Genomic DNA, 18,273 nt, shown 5'->3' with positions numbered 1-18,273 from the left:
TGCCAGGCTTAAATTTTAAAAATTGCTCAAAAGAGCCCCCCAGGGAGGCAAACAGCATCTTAAAACAGCCATAAAAATCCAACATGTATTCTCCATTAAGAGCAAACTGTAAAATGCCAAAATAACAATATAAAAAAGGAGCATCTCCAAACAGAATGCTAGATGAGAACTCCTCCAAGCCTCTTCACAAGAGTCCTGCTTGCAGACTCAAAGCTCTGGCAGGCTGCAGCGTGGTTGCTGTCGTTCCCAATCCCGCAACCCTGAAAAGTTACTATTAAATCATCAAAAGTACCTGTCTCCACCCTCCTCCCAAAGTACTCACCCCATAAAGGGAGGCTCCCTGCTGTGTCTCTGTATGATTCACCACCCTGGCCATGTCTCATTCTACTCAGCCTCCGCAGGGGAATAGGTAATTTCGGCTGTGAGCCAGCATGGGGTGTGACTCGAGCGTTCAATCAGGCCCAATAAAGAGGCACAGGCTGTGCACATACTTTGCCTTCAAAGCCCGTTCTTTCCCCTCAAAGAATTCTGGGAACCGCAGCTCACCCCTCACAGAGCTACAGTTCCCAGCAACCCTTAAGAAACTACAGTGCCCATAATTCTTTGGGGGAAAGAATGTCCTTCAGATGTGCTTTAAAGGAACAGCGTGTACGCAGCCATAGTGGATTTGCCTGCCCTGAGAAGAGGCTACACCAGGCTTCCTCAACCTTGGCCCTCCAGATGTTTTTGGCCTACAACTCCCATGATCCCTAGCTAGCAGGACCAGTGGTCAGGGATGATGGGAATTGTAGTCTCAAAACATCTGGAGGGCCGAGGTTGAGGAAGCCTGGGCTACATGTTACCTCCCTTTGTGAGTCGCAGGCCTCGTCTGCTTCCAGTTAGGAGGCATGCCGAGATCAACAACTCCTGCAGAAACACAGAGGGGGTAGATTTATCTGAGGCTGGGCAGTTCGTCCTCTTAACATACGAAAAGTCAACATGACTTTCTGACTTTTGATTTGGAAGAGATGTGAACATGGGAACTCATGGACTTCCAAAGATGCTGAACGATGGAAGATTCAGGATACAGTGGTACCTCGGGTTACAGACGCTTCAGGTTACAGACTCCGCTAAGCCAGAAATATTACCTTGGGTTAAGAACTTTGCTTCAGGATGAGAACCGAAATCGTGCTCTGGCGGCACAGCGACAGCAGGAGGCCCGATTAGCTAAAGTGGTCTTCAGGTTAAGAACAGTTTCAGGTCAAGAGCGGACCTCTGGAACGAATTAAGTACTTAACCCGAGGTACCACTGTATATAAAAGAAAGGACTTCTCCATGCAGGTTGAACTATGGAACTGTCTCCCACAGGAAGCAATGATGGCCACCAACTCGGATGGCCTTAAAAGAGGATTGGACAATTCATGGAGCAGAGGGCTATCAATGGCTACCAGCCTCAGGGAGGGTCAGGCCCTGCAGGACTTTGGTGGGCATGGTGTGCAGCAGGAAATCCGGGGTAGGATAATGTCATGTGAGGAGTGCAACCCGGCTTCAAGCTTGGTTCTGATTTGAATCATCGTCTAGGGATGCCATTCACACACTTAAAAGCACACAGGGCCAACCCAAGATATTTGGGTGGCTCAGGAGGCCATCTAGAATAGCTCCCGCAATTTCACCTCAAACTCTTCGCCTGTGTTCTCTGGGGCAGGAGCTCGGAGCAGGAGGAATTGGAGCACCCAGCAAAATGGGCAATGTCCCTCCATAATGTCCCCCCACCCAGGAAGAAACAGGAAGGGGAAAAACTGGTATTTCTGAGACTCCTCTTCCCTCCTCCAGTTTCCTTCATATGGACATAAGAACTACTTTGCTGGACTAGGCCCACATCCTGTTCTAACAGTGGCCAACCAGATGTCTGTGGGAAACATGCAAGCAAGATTCGGGCGCAATAGCCCTCTCCCGTCCCATCTTGTGTGGGGAAGCAAGAAGACAATAAAAGGAGGGGTGCCCTGGTCCCTGGTCCAAACACAGACATGCTGGAGGCAACAGTACATGGTCTGCAATATTTACACAAGGCCAACCCCATATCTGTGGGAAGCTTGCCACGCAGTGATGTTGAGCTGTTCACCCAGAGGGTGACCCCGCCTGTGAGCTTCCTCTTCCTCCTTATTCTCCGTGTTGCCCCTTGTACGACTCAGGAAGGACTCATGCTCTGCCTTATGATACCATTCATGGCTTCTCCCAAGGAATTCTGGGAACTTTGGTTTGCTCAGAGTTAGGAGAGTCGTTAGAAGACTCTCTCCCCCATAAGCAACACTTCCCAGAGTGCTTTACCGATCTCAAGGCCTCTTCCCAGGGAACTCTGGGAACTGTAGCTCCGTGCGGGGAATAACAGCTCTCGGCACTCTTAACAAACTACAGCTCCCAGAATTCTCTGGAGGAAGCCATGACTGCTTAAAGCAGCATCACAGCACTTTAGGGCGTGGAGGAGGCCTTAAGATTGGCTGTGCCTCCTGTTGTTTTCCATGCCTTCTGCCATTCCAGCCCAAAGAGTGCCAGCTGCAGCAGGGTGGGAGACAGGGAGAAGAAAGGAAAGGTCCCAGCTGAGAGCTGGGAGGGTCGACCTCTTCCTGTGTGAGACAAGGGTTAAGATCCACCTGTGAGAGAGGACGTTGCATTCGCCTTCGTCTTTTTTCCGTTTCTGTTTTTGTTTAAATTTGGCGGGTTGTGTTTTTTTTTTATTGCATTAGGAAAAGGCCCAATAAAATCTTATCGAAAAGGGTACTCTGCAAAGGGTCAGCTAAGGGCTACTAGCCAGGCCACTGAACTCACCCACGTTGCTCATTTCGGGCACAGTAGCGTGGTAAGGGCCATGGAGGAAGACCGGCGGGTTGTCATTGATGTCTTGGACTTTGATGATGAACTCAGACGGCGGCTCTAAAGGCCGGTTAGAGGCCCGGTCCACAGCCTGGGCCAGCAACGTATACTGGGATTTCTCCTCCCGGTCCAAGGTTTTGGTGACGTGGATGTTGCCCGTTTTCTCGTCGATCACGAAGACCGTGCCGGCCCCCTCTCCGGTCAAGACGTACTTGATGCGGCCCTCGCCCCGGTCCACATCGGTGTGAAGCTGTCAGAGGAAAACAAGAGTAGAGACATGGAACTCAGTAAAAAAAAAATTTTTTTTAATCCATAACCCTAACACAGCCTTTGCCAACCATGAGTTTTGGAGCGCAGCCCCCTAAACACAGCTGAGGCTAATGGGAGCCGAATTAATCATAGACCTGTAGCGCTGGAAGGGACTTGGAGGGTCATCTAGTCTAACCCCCTGCAACGGGGGAATCTCAACTAGATCTCAACATACACGACAGATGGGCTGCTGGGAGTTGTAGCCCAAAACGTCCCAAGGGCATCAGGGTGGTGAACGCTGTCCTAATATAAGGGATTGGGTGGTGGTGGTGGGAGCACCGGCAATGAAACCGCTGGCGGTGATTGGCTGAACTGCCCTAATGCCAAGCATTCACTGGCTACCATTGGTTGACTTGCTCTAATCAAAGTGATGGGCTGGGCAGGTGGCCAAGATTACTAAAGCTACTTTCACACCTTATGTTTAAAGTGCTATGATAAAACTTTATACCAGCCGTGGCTTTTCCCAAAGAATCCTGTGTGCTGAGAGTTGTTCGGAAGACCTCTTATTCCTCTCCCGAGGCTAGTTTCCCAGAGTGGTGTAACCACCAATCTCTCTTCCTGGGAACTCTGGGAATTGTAGTACCTGTAACCGCCTACAATTCCCATAATTCCTTGGGGGAAGACATGCCTGCTTAAAATGGTATCATAACACTTTGACAGTTTGGAGGTGACCTAACCAGCAAGACTGCTTTTTCATGTACAATAATCCAGGGTTCAAGGTACAATATATCTTGTATGCCCACATCTTCAAGTGCGAGAATCTTGCCTTGTGCCAGCTCCCATCCCCTCCGCTGACCAACTTGCTCATTTATTACTGTACTGCGCTTTGAGGCTGATAAATGCAGCGTGTCTAAATTAGTTCACAGCTCAGGTGCCATTCGAGCCAGGGACATCTTGACTGAAAGCCAGTCAGAAATGAATATTATATTGTTTCTGCATCCTGTGTGCAATAAATGGCTTTCTGTCTGGTTGTCTGGGGAAAATTTTTTGTGTGTGTTTTTTGTTTTTTTAGACATCATTTTCCCTGAGTCTGTTCCAGGAAGCTATTGTGCAGATGAGAATTCTGAAAAAAAGGCCTGAGCGCTTGCTTCCAAACGCAAAACTCCGCAATATTGGGGTGGGCTGTTAGGGCCTAGGGAAGGAGGGTCCCAGGAATGAGGGAGAGAGGAGAAGGGCTGAGGCAGGAGCCTGAAAGGAGGAATAATAATAATAATAATAATAATAATAATAATAATTTTATTTATATCCCACCCTCCCCAGCCAAAGCCGGGCTCAGAGTGGCTAACAACAGTAAAAGTAACACAGTTTACATAAAATCATGATCAATTAATTGAAATACATTCTAAAATCAATTCATTCCAAAATCAATTCAGAATAAAACCTCAAGGGGTTTAGCCAGGAGGAGTGGGGTACCTGTGGCCCTCCAAAGGTTGCCTGCGACTCCAGATCCCATCATCCCTGACCACTGGACACGCTGCCTGGGGCTGACGGGATCTGGGTCCTAGCAAAATCTGTAGGGCCGCAGATTCCTCATTCGTGGCCACAAGTCTCTGTCAGAAGTTCAAAGCACTGCCGGAAATAGCGCTGCGGGAAATCTTATTGCATTCCCACCTTTTCTCCAAAGACCTCAAGGTAGCACCCATACGTCTCCCCCTCTCCATTCCCCCCCTCACAATAACCCTGTGGGATAGATTAGGCAGAGAGATAGCGACTGGCCCAAAGTGGACTTCATGGCTGAGTAGGAATTTGAACCCAGGTCCAGAGCTCTAACCACTACTCCACACTGTCTCCCTCGCTCGGCACTTTGAAAGCGGCATAGCAGGGACTTCCAGTCAGCTGATCCGCTGTGCCCAGGAAACATCCTTTGGGCTGAGTCTCACTCTTACCTGCCCCACACATAAATGATGTAGGGCAGGTAGCTTGGCTGAACCGGCCTTGCAAACCATGTCGCAAGGTCTGGTGGGCCCACCAATTAGGATCCATCCCTTTGCAAAAGTTAGGGCTGCACCCCCTAGGTCCAGGCTGCCCCTCGTTGCCTCCTCAGCCCTCCACACCGGCCAGTGTGGGGCCCAGCCATCCTGCAGCTCACCCTCCCAATGAGGACGGGCTCCGGTCCGGCGTATTCCTCAATGACGAAGAACTGGTTCCAGACCCAGCTGCGACGGGACCTCACCAGCGGGCGCTCCCAGCGCTGAGACACGTTCCCCCGCAGAGACCCGGCTCTGGCACCCTGGCTGGGCGGCATGAGGCGGCCTGCACAGCCGCAGCCTCCCAACCAGGCCAGCAGGAGCTGGAGGAAACTGGCCATCGCTCAGCCCCGCAGTTCAGTCCTCCTGCAGCGGGGGGCGCTGCTCATCTGTGTTGCCCATAAGGAACAGCTACCCCATCTGGGTGGATCTGGGTGCATGGGGGGCAAGGTGGGGGGAGAGAGAAGGGGAGAGAGAGAGGGAGAGAAAGACTAGATATCATTGCCGGTCAGATGCATCCTTCCAATCACATACATCACCACCCACCCCTGTCCAGAATAAATGGCTGATTCATGCAGATAATCCATAAAGAACACCGTTCCTCTTCCTTTCTCCGATTCCCATCCGATTGTGCCAGAGTTTTTTACTTATTATGGCATGTGCAACCCCCTTCCCCTCCAAGGAGCCCACTTCTGTCTCGAGTGGGGGTCAGCCTAAGGCAGGCTTCCTAAACCTCGGCCCTCCAAATGTTTTTGGCCTACAACTCCCATGATGGCTAGCTAGCAGGACCAGTGGTCAGGGATGATGGGACTTGTAGACTCAAAACATCTGGAGGGCCGAGGTTGAGGAAGCCTGGCCTAAGGAGTGGCAACTAGCTCAAGGTCACCCCACAAGGTCAGATCCCCAGGTCTACCAACTGCAACTTATGGGTCAGAGATATCCAAAATCCTTCCCGGCCTTCTGAAAAGAACCAGACACCAGATCTACGAATGATAACTAATAACAGGTAGACCAGGAGACACATCCACACTTGGCCAAACACTGTCCCCAAATGGACTATAGGTCTTCCCACTGCAACCCATGAGCAAGACCTAGCCCAAATCCCTCCTAGCCTCCCGGATCCCTTCCCAAGGCAAGCTGGCCAACGTTGCCCGCAGTCCTACAGGACTTCTGCAGAAAACTACCTTCCTGTTGGATCTAACCAATGGGCATAGCTGTCAACATTTCCCTTTTTTTAAGGGAAATTCCCTTATTCCGAATAGGATTCCTCGCAAGAAAAGGGAAAAGTTGACAGCTATGCCAATGGGCTCCAAATTGGAATTTGGGGGGGGGGGAACTGTCTGCCAGGGATTCGAACCCTGGTCTCGCAGGTCTTGGTCCAACACTGTAAGCCCTACACCATACTGGCTCTCTTCAGGAAAGGGCGAAGCCAAGGCCGCACTCTGCACGTCTTCGGGTGCACACTGCGCTGGCACCGCCTGACGCAGCAAACGATCGAGTCGAGAGGCAATCTTTGGGCTCGCGCTCCACTGCGGATGCTGCTTGGCTGGCGCGTGAGCTGAGAACCTCATCCCAGCATTCTCTATTCTTATTGATTTGCAATATTTGCGGACCACCTCCTAGCTAGGATTCTCCGGGCGGTTTAAAACGGGACTGGGGAAACCTGTGGCCCTCTAGATTTTGTGGCTAGTATGGCTCACCATCAGGGAACAATGGGAACCGGAGTGCCACAACATTCGGAAGGCCATGGGTTCCCCACCTCTCGGTTCACAGTACACATTAAAATTATACGAAGGCAGAAATGGGAAATCTAAGGACAAAACCAGTATCACAGGGGCATGCGGGTTCTTCGGCTCAACCCTTGGTTTCCTAAACTACTCCACAGGTGAAACTCAGCTGCTTCTGGCGGCGGAGAGGAGGAAAAGGCTCATTTAATGGAGACAGATTTACCTATTATGGGTACCAGAAGGCCAGTTCAGCAGTGGGTAAATCGGTCCCACTGGAGGTTATACTAGTTATGCGTGACGACGGAGACGGGTCGTGGCTCAGTGACAGAGCATTTGCTCTGCATGCAGAAGGTTGCAGGTTCAATCCTAGCATCTCCAGTTACGGAGAGGCTGAAACCCTAGAGAACGGCTGCCAGTCCGTGCAGGCAACACTGGCCTAGTTGCTCTGACTCAGCATAAGGCAGCTTCCTAGGTACTACTCCTTCTGACCTAGGACCTCAAACTCTGGGTCTTTCTTTGCCTAGGGTGTCAGCCTGCCACAAATCATAGAATCGTACAGCTGGAAGAAAAGTCCACTGCCTTCTGAGCAAGCTGAACTGTCAAACAGCACTTATTCCTAACGTTTAAGTCGCAACCTAGTCCTGGTAGCTTCAGGATCCCGGGTGACGTAAGCTGTACTCGTGAAAGTTACATCCACCGACAAGGGTGTCAGCCTAAACACAGTTCTGGGGTCTGACTCAGGAACGGGAAAGAATGAATGGGGAGGAAGAGGGCCGGCCCTATCATTGGGCGGAGAAAGGAGAACGCCTCAGGGGGCAGGTGCGGAGGGCCTCCACCTCTGCTTCCTAGAGCTTCCTTCCGAAGGCCCCCCTCCGTGTTGCTCTCTGTTGGAGGACCAAGCTGTGCAAGTGACATGGGCCAGCCCAGCGTCCCTAAAATAGTCTGCTGCCTTCGGGTTGTCAGGAGGATGCTATTTCCGTTGCTGGCACTGAAGTCAGCTCAGCTGGAGTGGGGAGGGGCGCCATCTTGTCCTTCGCCTCAGGCAGCAAAACGGCTTGGACCAGCCCTGAGGTCAAGAAGAAGAGGCCGCAGCTCAGCAGGAGAACATCTGCTTTGCAGGCAGGCGGTCCCAGGTTCAAGTCCCGGTGTCTCCAGGTACGGCTGAGAGAGAGTCCTGCCTTGAACCCTGAAGAACTGCTGCCCAGTTTGTTTAGGCAATACAGTGGTACCTCGGGTTACGAACTTAATTTGTTCCGGAGGTTCGTTCTTAACCTGAAGCACCACTTTAGCTAAAGGGGCCTCCCGCTGCCGCCACGCCGCTGGAGCACAATTTCTGTTCTCATCCTGAAGCAAAGTTCTTAACCTGAGGTAATATTTCTGGGTTAGCAGAGTCTGTAACCTGAAGTGCCTGTAACCTGAAGCGTATGTAACCCAAGGTACCACTGTAGAGCCATTTTGTTGCTCGGGTCTGTGGGGTTCGCTCCTCTTTCCCGCCTGGGGAAGCCCCGAATCATTCACAAAGCACCCCTTGGGTGCAGCCATCTTTCCACACCCACAAAACCACTAGGGCCTCCTCGTGGAGTTCCTAGTTGCCCACCATCCAGAGTCTACCACCCGCACGTGTACCCCTGATGCGAAATGTTCCGACCATCCACACATCTCCAAGCTCCTTTTTTCCTCCATGCACCCACCCCTTTCCCCCTTCCTCCTCTCCCCACACGTCCCTCTTTAAACCACCCATCCATCTCCTGCAGCACCCGCCCACTATTCATCCATCCGTCCACAGAGATCTTCAAATATGCCCATCGCTCCATCTACCTGCCCATCACCAACCTGTCCAAAGACAGCACTTAACTATTCATCTAAGCCATCTGCCCGTCCGTCCATCCATCCATCCATGCAGATTATTTATCTATGCATCTGCCCGTGCCTCCCTCTCTCCTTCCTTCCCCGCATCTTCTCTCCCTCTTGTTCTCACTCCCTGCCCCCCCCCACAACACACACACTCCTGGTGTCTCTGTTCTACATTCCCCTCAGGTCCTGCTCCCCAGCCTGCCCTGCAGACGAGAGAGGACAGATGATGGATGGAGCGAGAAATGGACAGACGGAGAGATAAACGCAGTTGCAAGGAAGGGCAGAACGAGACAGAGATACCGGCTCATCCTGTTTTGTGTAGGGATATATATATATATACGTACACTCTGGGGTTAATTCGTTGTCGTCCCCCGACAACCTACCCAGTGGGATCTAGCGGTGGAAATGGGCAGGAGGAGCCGGGGGCCAGGAAAACTTGATGGCTCCTCGGCAAAATATTTCGGCCACGTTTGCCTCTGTGCTTAAAACCTCTGCCATCATTGACTGGGGCCACCGAGGAAGCCCTGAGGCCCTGTCCTCTTTCTTCTAGGACCCTTGGCCACGCTAGGGGGATAATAGCAGGGCAGTCAGGGTACCCTCTTCACTTAACCCTCTGCAATATTTTGCCTGGCTACCTGCCTGCCTCCCCAGTCCTTGCTTTTGAGAGGGTGGGGGACAGATGCCAGGACCCAGAACTGCCTGGAAGGAGCATCCTCTGACCTGGAAGCTCTCATCCTCAGCCCTCGACGTGGGAAGACTCTCTGACCTCAGGATCCTGCAGCAGTCGGTCAGTTGCTCCTGCAGGAAGCGGTGAGGAGGGCCACCGACTTGGATGGCTATAAAAGAGGATCAGGCGAATCTGCAGGAGGATTCGGCCATCGACAGCTACAAGCCGTCATGGCTGACTTCTGCAGCATGTTTCTGGGAATCTCAGGAGGTGGAGAGTGTTTTGGTGCTCAAATCCTGCCTCTGGGTTTCCTCCCGGGACATCTGGTTGACCACTGTGAGATCAGGATGCTGGACTAGATGGGCCACTGGCCTGATCCAGCAAGGTCTTCTTATGCTCTTAAGGGAGATGCATTCTGCATCTGCTCTGGAGAGCCCTTGTTTTGCTCTTGCTTCATAACCTCAAGGGTTAAGCTCTGCCATTGGCAACTAGTGCTAGGGCTGAGCTCCACCACAGACCCACCCTTCCTTCCTTCCTTCCTTCCTTCCTTCCTTCCTTCCTTCCTTCCTTCCTCCCTCCCTCCCTCCCTCCCTCCCTCCCTCCCTCCCTCCCTCCCTCAGTTTTGTTGCTCCTTCTTCCACAACCTGGGAGCTTCCAGACTGTCACTGCTTTCAAGCGGGATTCAACCACATACCAGCAAATTTAGGCTGCATGGTTAAAGTTGACTTGGCCCTCTTGTACTCAAAACCCTGTAGATACAGTATATATATCCTGCCGTGAGCTGCCCTAAGATCTTCGGATGAAGGGCAGAATACAAATTTAAGCAAGAAAGAAATAAGAAACCCACTTTCCCCAAAAGATCCAACTTTTCACGACACGGAAAGTGCAGGGGTAACACTGGCTTTGGCGCAAAATCATCTAACCTCCCTGAAAACAAACTGGGGCGAACGCTCACTAAATGGCCAACGTTGTCTCGCTTCCCCGTGAACAAATCAGGACGAAATGCGCAATGCACTGGTCGTTCGGAAGCGCCCCGGATCTCCCCACCTCTCTGTATTTCTTTTGCTCAGCCGGCATCTGCATTCTCTGCCTTTCTCACAGTTTTTTTCCCCTCCTCTCTCTCGCCTTCCTTGTTAGCGGTTTCCCTCTGAGGCCTTCGTTCAACCCAATTAACCTGCGGGGCAGTTGGGCCCAACTGCGGCCTGACCTGCTTTAACCTTTCGAGCGTGATCCAGAAATGCAGTTAATAATTTTTTCCTTTCTTTTTTTTAAACCCCCCCCCCCCCGCCTTGCCCTCCAGTGGCGCCCTCTGTTGAAACTGGCACGAAGATCTGGTCCCCAGTTCCTCCTCCTCCTCGTCCTCCTCACCATACCGGGGCCTAATCGCTGTAATTCATTCAGAGCGACAACTGATTCAGTCACTTGGCTTCTCCTTATTGATCGGAAATGAAGATAAACAGCGAGGAAATGAGCAAGGGGGGAAGGGGAATGGGAGGCTGAGAGCGTGTGTCCAGCAGGTGCTTCCTCAAGAAGCAGCCCGCCCCGGATTTAATTTGAGATGGCGGCAGAGGGAGGGAAAAGACTGGGCTTTACTCCTGCTGAGCAGGCACTCTCTCTGGCCTCGGCCCCCGTTTTCAGTAGCCAAATGCAGCCCTTGGGCAATACAGGCTGTGCGGCTCAGTGGCAGAGAATCAGCTTTGCACGCAGAAACTCCCAGGTTCGATCCCAGCCTGGGGGTGTCTCCCTGCCTGACACCCTGGAGACCCACTGCTGCCAGTCAGTGTAGGCAAAACTGCACTCGGTGGGCCGAGTAAGGTAGCTGGCCGTGCTCCTGTAAGCAACTTGTTCGATTCAGGCATGAACCCAAGAGCCATTGCCTCTCTCAACCGCTTTTGGTAATATAGATCAGCGGTCAGCAACCTTTTTCAGCCGTCTGGCTCAACGTAAGGCAGCTCCGTAAGGCCGTGCTCCTGTAAGCAACTTGTTCGATTCAGGCACGAACCCAACAGCCATTGCCTCTCTCAACTGCTTTTGGTAATGTAGATCAGGGGTCAGCAACCTTTTTCAGCTGTGGGCCGGTCCACCGTCCCTCAGACCATGTGGTGGGCCGGACTATATTTTTTAAAAAATAATGAACAAATTTCTATTCCCCCCAAATAACCCAGAGATGCATTTTAAATAAAAGGACACATTCTACTCATGTAAAAACACGAGGGCCGGATTGAGAAGGCCAATGGGCCGCATCCGGCCCCTGGCCCTTAGGTTGCCTACCCCGGTGTAGATTATACAATCGTAGAGTTGGGAGGGACCCTGTGGGTCATCTAGTCCAACCCCTGCAATGCAGCCATCTCACGCGAGGATTTGAACCTTCAGCCTTGGCATTATCAGCACCAAGGGATTGTGCGGGTAGAGCATCCGCTCTGCAGGCAGAAGGTTGCAGGTGAAATCCCCGATGGCATCACTGAGGAGGGCTGGGAGAGACACCTGACTGCAGCCTTGGAGAAATGCTGCCAGTCAGTGCAGGCAATACTAGATAGACCAGTGGTGTGACTCTAGCGCAAGACAGCTTTCTATTCTCCTATAATTCCAAGGCACCAAAGTCAAGTTTCCTTCCCTGCCCTCAGAGGAGTCCCAAAACGTCGCCTGCTTCCTGCAACTGGAGACCAAGAGTGAAAAACTCGACCCTGGAGGGCCTCTGAACATGTGCAGAGTTCTCTCCCTTCACCTGCGAGTTGCCACAAAAATCTCTCCATGTGTTCGAGGCTACAGGGGTGTGACTGCAAGGGGAAGTATTTCAGAGACTGATCTCTTTCACGGGCCTAAAACTAGGCGAGGCCTGGCTCAAACTTGCCCAACTTTTCATGCCCCATCTCACGTCTTTTTTTCTCAGTTTTGTGGGCTGGCCTGCCCCCTTCTGCCCACCGACCCTGCGGACAACTATGGCGTTCACAACACTATTTCCCAGAAGCCTCTGCAGCCTTGCAAGGCGCTGCAGGGCAAAACCCTTGGACCTCATTGTGGTGTGATCGTTTCAAGACCAAGCCCTGTGGAGAAGGAGGAATATGCTGAATTATCTTTCCCCAAGGGACAACTTATGTGGCTTTCCCAATATGGTTGGGCACCGAAATCCAGCCGTCCCCAGCCAGCAGGCCAATCAATGGTGGGGGATTGTGGGAGCTGAAGCCCAGGAGGGGGTGGGCGCCAGGAAATGGCTTGAACTTTGGGACTTCTGCATTTTAAACAAAGTGCTCTGGTGCGGAGCTACAGTCCTTTTGCCATAAAACCTAGGGTCTCCCAGGTTCCCCCACCAGCAACCCTTGCTCTAAGAAGCGGCGGTTTCCTCCCAAGTATTTTAAAAGGGTGTCAGAAAGAAGACGGAGAGTATGCCGTATCTGCTGAGGGCGAGGATAAGAAGAAACAATTTTAAATTACAGGAAGGCGCATTTAAGATCTGAGAGATCTGAGGGCTGGGGAGAGGCAGGATGGGAAAGCCCCCCTTTCTAATTTCAAAAGCAGATCAGCGTGGAGCAACCGACTTTGGGAGGGCAGGCGGGGAGAGATGGGATTTTCACCGTTGCAGGTTTCTCAGGAAGCCAGCAAGGCACAAAAGCTCAGGTCTAAGCTTCTAGTCAGCACCGCATTTTCCCAGAGGCAACTTGCCCTGTCCCACAACAACGACATCTCCTCCCTTCGCTTTTCCCTCAGTGTTACCGATTCAGCCCAAAAGTTGCCTGAGCACCAGCCTCAGATATCCATTTACAAAAAGTAGGACTTGATTCCTTTCCTACCCCCTTCCAAATTTCCCGTTGTCTGTAATTTGACTGAAAAGACCCGGATCTCTTTACTCCTTTGCCCTGCATTAGTTACATTCACACATGCAGGCACGTATCCCGCCTATCAGGCGCCTAGCTCAGTCGGCAGAGCATGAGACTCACAATGTCAGGGTTGTGGATTCGAGTTCCGTGTCAGGCAAAAGATTCCTGCATCGCAGAGGGTTGGACTAGTTGACCCGCGAGCCCCTTTCTTCCAATTCTACGATTCTATGATTATATCACACAAATAACTCAAGAGGGTCTCAGAGGATCTGCCGTCGCGCGTGAAAAGACACGCCGATGCCACTCTCTTGTTCCCTGAGCCTGGCTAACAAACCCAGAGTAATGACCATTCGCAGGTTGTTACCACAGGTCAGAATTAGCTCCCGCAAAACACACATTTCAAGGGTGCCTGGGGTGTGCGTGGTAGCAGCACCCATTTCCCACCGGAAAAAGGAGGCTAATGAAATAAACATGCTAGGAAGCTGCAGGAGTTTCGTTTCCTACTTTTTACATTTCCCTAGACAGGCATCTTAAGACAGATGTCCGAAAGCAACCCCAAGCTGCATTAAAAAATAATAAAAAAAGTTAGCTTACAAGTGGGTCAGGTCAAATACATCTAAACTCCCTCCACGGGAGCCAAAAGCTGACCGGCCAACCACAAATCTGGGCAGTCAAACAGGCACAGAGGCAGACTGTTGTAAAGTTTCCGTTTCATAAATTTTGGAACGCTTCCCAAGATGTGTGCGATGTCCAGAGCCAGCCTCAGATATTTTGCCACCTGAGGCAAAACAGCTAAGCTGCTTCTCTCCCGCCCAGGCCTGGCAAGATTCAGGCCGGCAGATCCAAAATGGCGCTTACTTCCTGCCGCCGAGCCGCTAAAATTATACTGCCAAGGGGGTACGTTTGGGACGGAACTTGCCCCAAAAAGACAAGCCCTCAAATTGTGTCCCGGTTCTGCCGCCTGAGGCAATGACTTTTGATCTGGCCCAGCCCAGGACAAACAGAAAGAAAACACAGAAATCGCTCTCTGGGATTACTTTAGCAACACAACCCTCTTTTTGTTTGCACAACTGGGGTGGTTCAAACGACAGTATTCTTCACATACTGCCCCCCCCAAAAAAACTATTTTCAATGTGCTTTTATATGAAGTGGCAGCTGTTATCTGTGTCAATGATTGAAGAAAGGGATGACAGAATAGTCAATACAGAATAAATATTAGTGATTTTGCTTATGAGAATATATTTGAGGAAGTTGCCTTCTACCGAATGAAACTTATTTGTCCACTTTATCATGTTTAGCCTCCTCTGACTGGCCACGATCCACCATCTTGTTATTATTAAATTTATTATGATTATGTAACTGGAGACATCAGGGATCGAACCTTGGACTTTCTCCATGCAAAGCGAATGCTCTGCCAGTGAGCTACAGATCCCCATTTTGAGGGGTTAAAGGAAGGCACTCGCATGCTCAAATGTGCTAGGAGGTTTGAACTTCTGTGGGTACAATAGCTGGTTGTGGCTAATGACAGTTGAGGGGAAAGGCACTCTGCCAATGCTCAGAGCACATACTGCTTTTTTATTATTTCCCTGCGTCCCAAGGCTAGATCCCAGCACTCCAAAATATCTCAAGCATTAAGACCAGGTAATAATTCAAATTTTTGTTTGTTTAACAAGGATGCTGACAGCACCTTTTATTCCTGGAATCTGTCACTTGCAAATTTTGTGAACGGTGGCCCAGAAAGCAGCAAACAGGCAATTATTATGTTTCTTGTGATCAAATGTACATTCTTGTTTTCGCTTAACTTACTACAGATCTGGGAAGTGTTAAGACACCGGCTTGTTTTTGTTTTTAAAAAGGAGACACAACACGGAAATGTGGATTCTAATAGGCACCAGGGAGTGTGATTATGGGATCAGGGGGTGGTACTTATTCCGGATTAATTAATCCAGATTGAAAGACTGATCAATCTGATACACACCCTCATCTCCCTTAAGTGATTTTGAGCCCGCGCTCCCTGCCTGCCTGTCCTTCAGAGAGTTGCCAACTGCTTCCCTGTTCCCCAGCGGCTGTGTTTTTGATGTTAGCCCATTGCACAGAAACGTAGCCCGCTAAAAAGCTTTTTTTCTGGCTTGGAGATCAGGAGATGAGAAAAGCTTTACCCTGCCTAATTTCTCCTCAGATCAGACTGCCGTTAAAAGCCCAAGGGGCAAGAGCAGTATGATAAAGGTGGCACCTCTTCTAGGACATAAGGAAAGATGAACCTAAAAGACTAGGTCCCTGTTCATTCATGCCCCACTGATTTAAAAGTGCTTGCATTTCTTTCTATGCAAAAAGCAAAAAAAAAGGGGGGGCAGAGACATATATAAGTATCTCACTTATTACTTCGCTGTTTAAATGCCAATTTCCAGTAGCCTCTGTAACTGTAAATCTTGTATCCCAGATTTCCTAGATGCCATTAAAATAAATCAGGGCTCCGAATGAGGCCCTAAACTGGGACCAAGGCTGGTTGTGTTTGTTTTAATTCCCCGCTGCTTCCTCCTGAAAGTGATGCCCTCCTCCCCAGCCCTCTCCACCCCACCCCATCCTTCATTTATTCCTTCTCCCCCTCCAGGCAGGCTCTGTCTCTTTCCTCCCTTCCCCTCCCCTCCTGCCCAAATCTAAGCGGATTTTTTAGGATTAGTTATTCCCAGACCCTGGGAGAATAAACCCAGCAAATCTTATTTCGCCTCGTCAGAAAATTGACTCCAAGAGAAAGCGGGGTGGGGGGTGGGGGTAATGCAGCCCTTAGTGGTGGGGAGGGAAATATAATGAGGAGGGGGGCATGATGGACCTGCGGGGGGGGGCAGATTCCCCCCTGAAACTAGAAGTCCAAAAAGATGGGTTTTGGGGTTTTTCTTTTGAGAAGCCACAAGCGAATTTGGTTAGAGTCAAACTGGGTGTAGATAATGTTGGGGGTGGCTGGGCCTCTGAAGTCCAGTTGGACAGGGTGGTCTTCTGGGGGACCCTGGCACCCCAGTTTTACGATTCAGTGTGTTCCTAAAAATGAAAAACCTTTCAGTAGGTAGAGTGGGGGCAGAATTAGGTCCGAAATGGAGACCTTGAAGTACTGATCAGGACCAAAGCTGGGATTTATTTATTTATTTGCGGTTTTGAGGGGAGAGGGAATCGGGTCTGAAATTGAACCTGAGGAGCAATAATCGAAAGAGTGAGGCCACAACACCAGGGGTTTGGCGTGCGACGAAGAGGTCAAGGGCCATGGGGAGTGAGCATGGCGACAGGTAATCCAGGAAGAACAGCATTCATTTAAAGATCAGGGGGCAGCTTTCGGGGGCTGTGGGTCAGGAGGACCAAGGTGCATTGAGGAATGCAGAGGATTATTGGGGGGGGGAATAATGGGCTGAGACGGGAGACTGAGGGCTGAGCCACCCCAAATCTATAGCCACCCCATAGCCCTTGTGGGGTACCTACGACACTTGAAGAGGGGGTGAGCTGATGCTGATGCATAAATGAATTTGGGGAGGGGGGCTGTCATAAAATGCCTTGTAGGGGGTCTCTCCAGATCTGGGTGGATGTGGGGGGGGGGCTGTGGGTCAGGTTTCAGCAACCCTCACCATAGCCCTCCCTCTCCTGGGAATCCTTGTGGGGCGGGAGGCTGAGGTGGTGGGGGTCCTGATTTATCTCCATCTCCCCCCTCCCTCGGTCATGCCAGCAGGTGTCCCCCCTCTTTTTCCAGCCTCCCAATGCCCCCCGCAATCCTTTCCCCCGCGCTGCAGTCTTAAGACTCCCGGGGTAGATTTACAACCCAGGGCTGCGTGAGTGAAATTCCTAATGAGGCGCCTCGGAATCGCGGAATGAGACAGGCAGAAAGAAAGAAAGAGGGGAAGAGAAAACGGGGGGTGGGGGGAAGAGAGAGAGAAGGAGGGAGAGAAAGGCGAGAGCGCGTCTGTTTGGGGGAAAGGGGGGGGGGTCCCTCGCCGTCCCAGCCTCCCCTCCCAGACGGGAATCCCGCCAGCCACAACATTTGTCACAATCAATACGGAATTCTCTCCGGAACGAAGGAACGAAAAAGCCCGGCGGACGGATGAGTGCGGGCGCCGCTGGCTCCCCATCGCTTTCCCCCCCTCCTCGCTCCCGTCACGTCCCTAATCAAACTTTGATCCCCGACTCCCCCCGGGAATAGGAGGGGGGGGGAAACACACACACATACACAGCTGGGGCTGGAAAGAAGGAATGAGAAAGTGGGAGGGACGGAGAAGTGCAGGATGGAACCGCCCCCCCCCAATAGAATTCTACATATTTTGCCTTTTTATCAATTAGTGATTCCCGCGCTCCTCCCACGCCCTGGAGCCAAGGTCTAGAAACAGCCCCCTCCCCAAATAATATTATTATTAATAATAATATAACATGGTTGGGGGAAAGAATGGATAAAGATGGGGGGAACTGAGCTCTTGTAGGGAAGTGGGGTGGGTTGTGGGGTTCGCCCGCACTCCGTCCCCCCCCCACTCCACCCCCACATTTTGCCGCCCCCCTCTTCTTGTGGGTACCCTCTGGGGGCTCCACCCCTCTATCCTCCTTCTCCCTCTGCCTTCCCCCCACCCTAAAAGTGAAGGGAACCTACCTGAGTCGCTGGGAGTCCTGGAAAAGGGGTTAAGGAAGGAGGGAACGAGACAGAGATGTAGAAGGAAGGGGGGAAGAGAGGAAGAGAGAGAAAGAGGAGGGAGGTAGAAGAGAAGAGAGAAAGAGAGAGAGAGAAGCAAAGGGCGAGAAGGAAGACGGGAGCGCAGCAGGACCAGCGACAGAGAGATGCAGGGATGCTCCTTCCGCAGAGATGCTCGTCTGATCCTCCCCCCTCCCTCCCTCGTCTTTCTCAGCTACTACTCACGCTCCCCCCTCCCGCCAGGGTGGTCTGAGCAGAGGGAGAGAAATAATGGAGAGGAAGAGATAAGAGCCCCCCCCCCGAAAAAAACAACTGAAAAGCGCGACCCCCCTCTGCCTGGCACTGCGACAATGTCTGCCCCCAAACGCTGACCCACAGAAACCCCCGACAGCCGTGCCACTGTCCCAGTCCTGGACCCCTAGAAGCC

At 51.5% G+C, this 18,273-nt stretch overlaps 1 protein-coding gene across 5 annotated transcripts in view; it reads right to left on the bottom strand.

Moving 5' to 3' along the window:
- Positions 1-18,061, bottom strand: part of CDH24 (cadherin 24) — a 35,101-nt gene extending 17,040 nt beyond the window's left edge. The window contains exons 1-3 of one of the 5 annotated variants that reach the window (XM_081836586.1): positions 17,808-18,061; positions 5,249-5,556; positions 2,806-3,100 (exon numbers count right to left, since the gene is read on the bottom strand). In XM_081836586.1, the coding sequence (XP_081692712.1) occupies positions 2,806-3,100; positions 5,249-5,467 (514 nt within the window). In that variant the 5' untranslated portion in view covers positions 5,468-5,556; positions 17,808-18,061. Of the gene's footprint in view, positions 1-2,805; positions 3,101-5,248; positions 6,160-10,742; positions 10,937-12,385; positions 13,112-17,807 lie in introns of those variants that run through there. The other 4 variants (XM_081836590.1, XM_081836588.1, XM_081836589.1 and 1 more) reach the window with 4 other exon arrangements.
- Positions 18,062-18,273: the final 212 nt, after the last annotated feature.

This window comes from Podarcis erhardii (assembly GCF_964252035.2).
Source record: "Podarcis erhardii genome assembly, chromosome: 13".
Lineage (NCBI taxonomy): Eukaryota > Metazoa > Chordata > Lepidosauria > Squamata > Lacertidae > Podarcis > Podarcis erhardii.
This window is presented reverse-complemented; position numbering and strand designations above follow the sequence as displayed.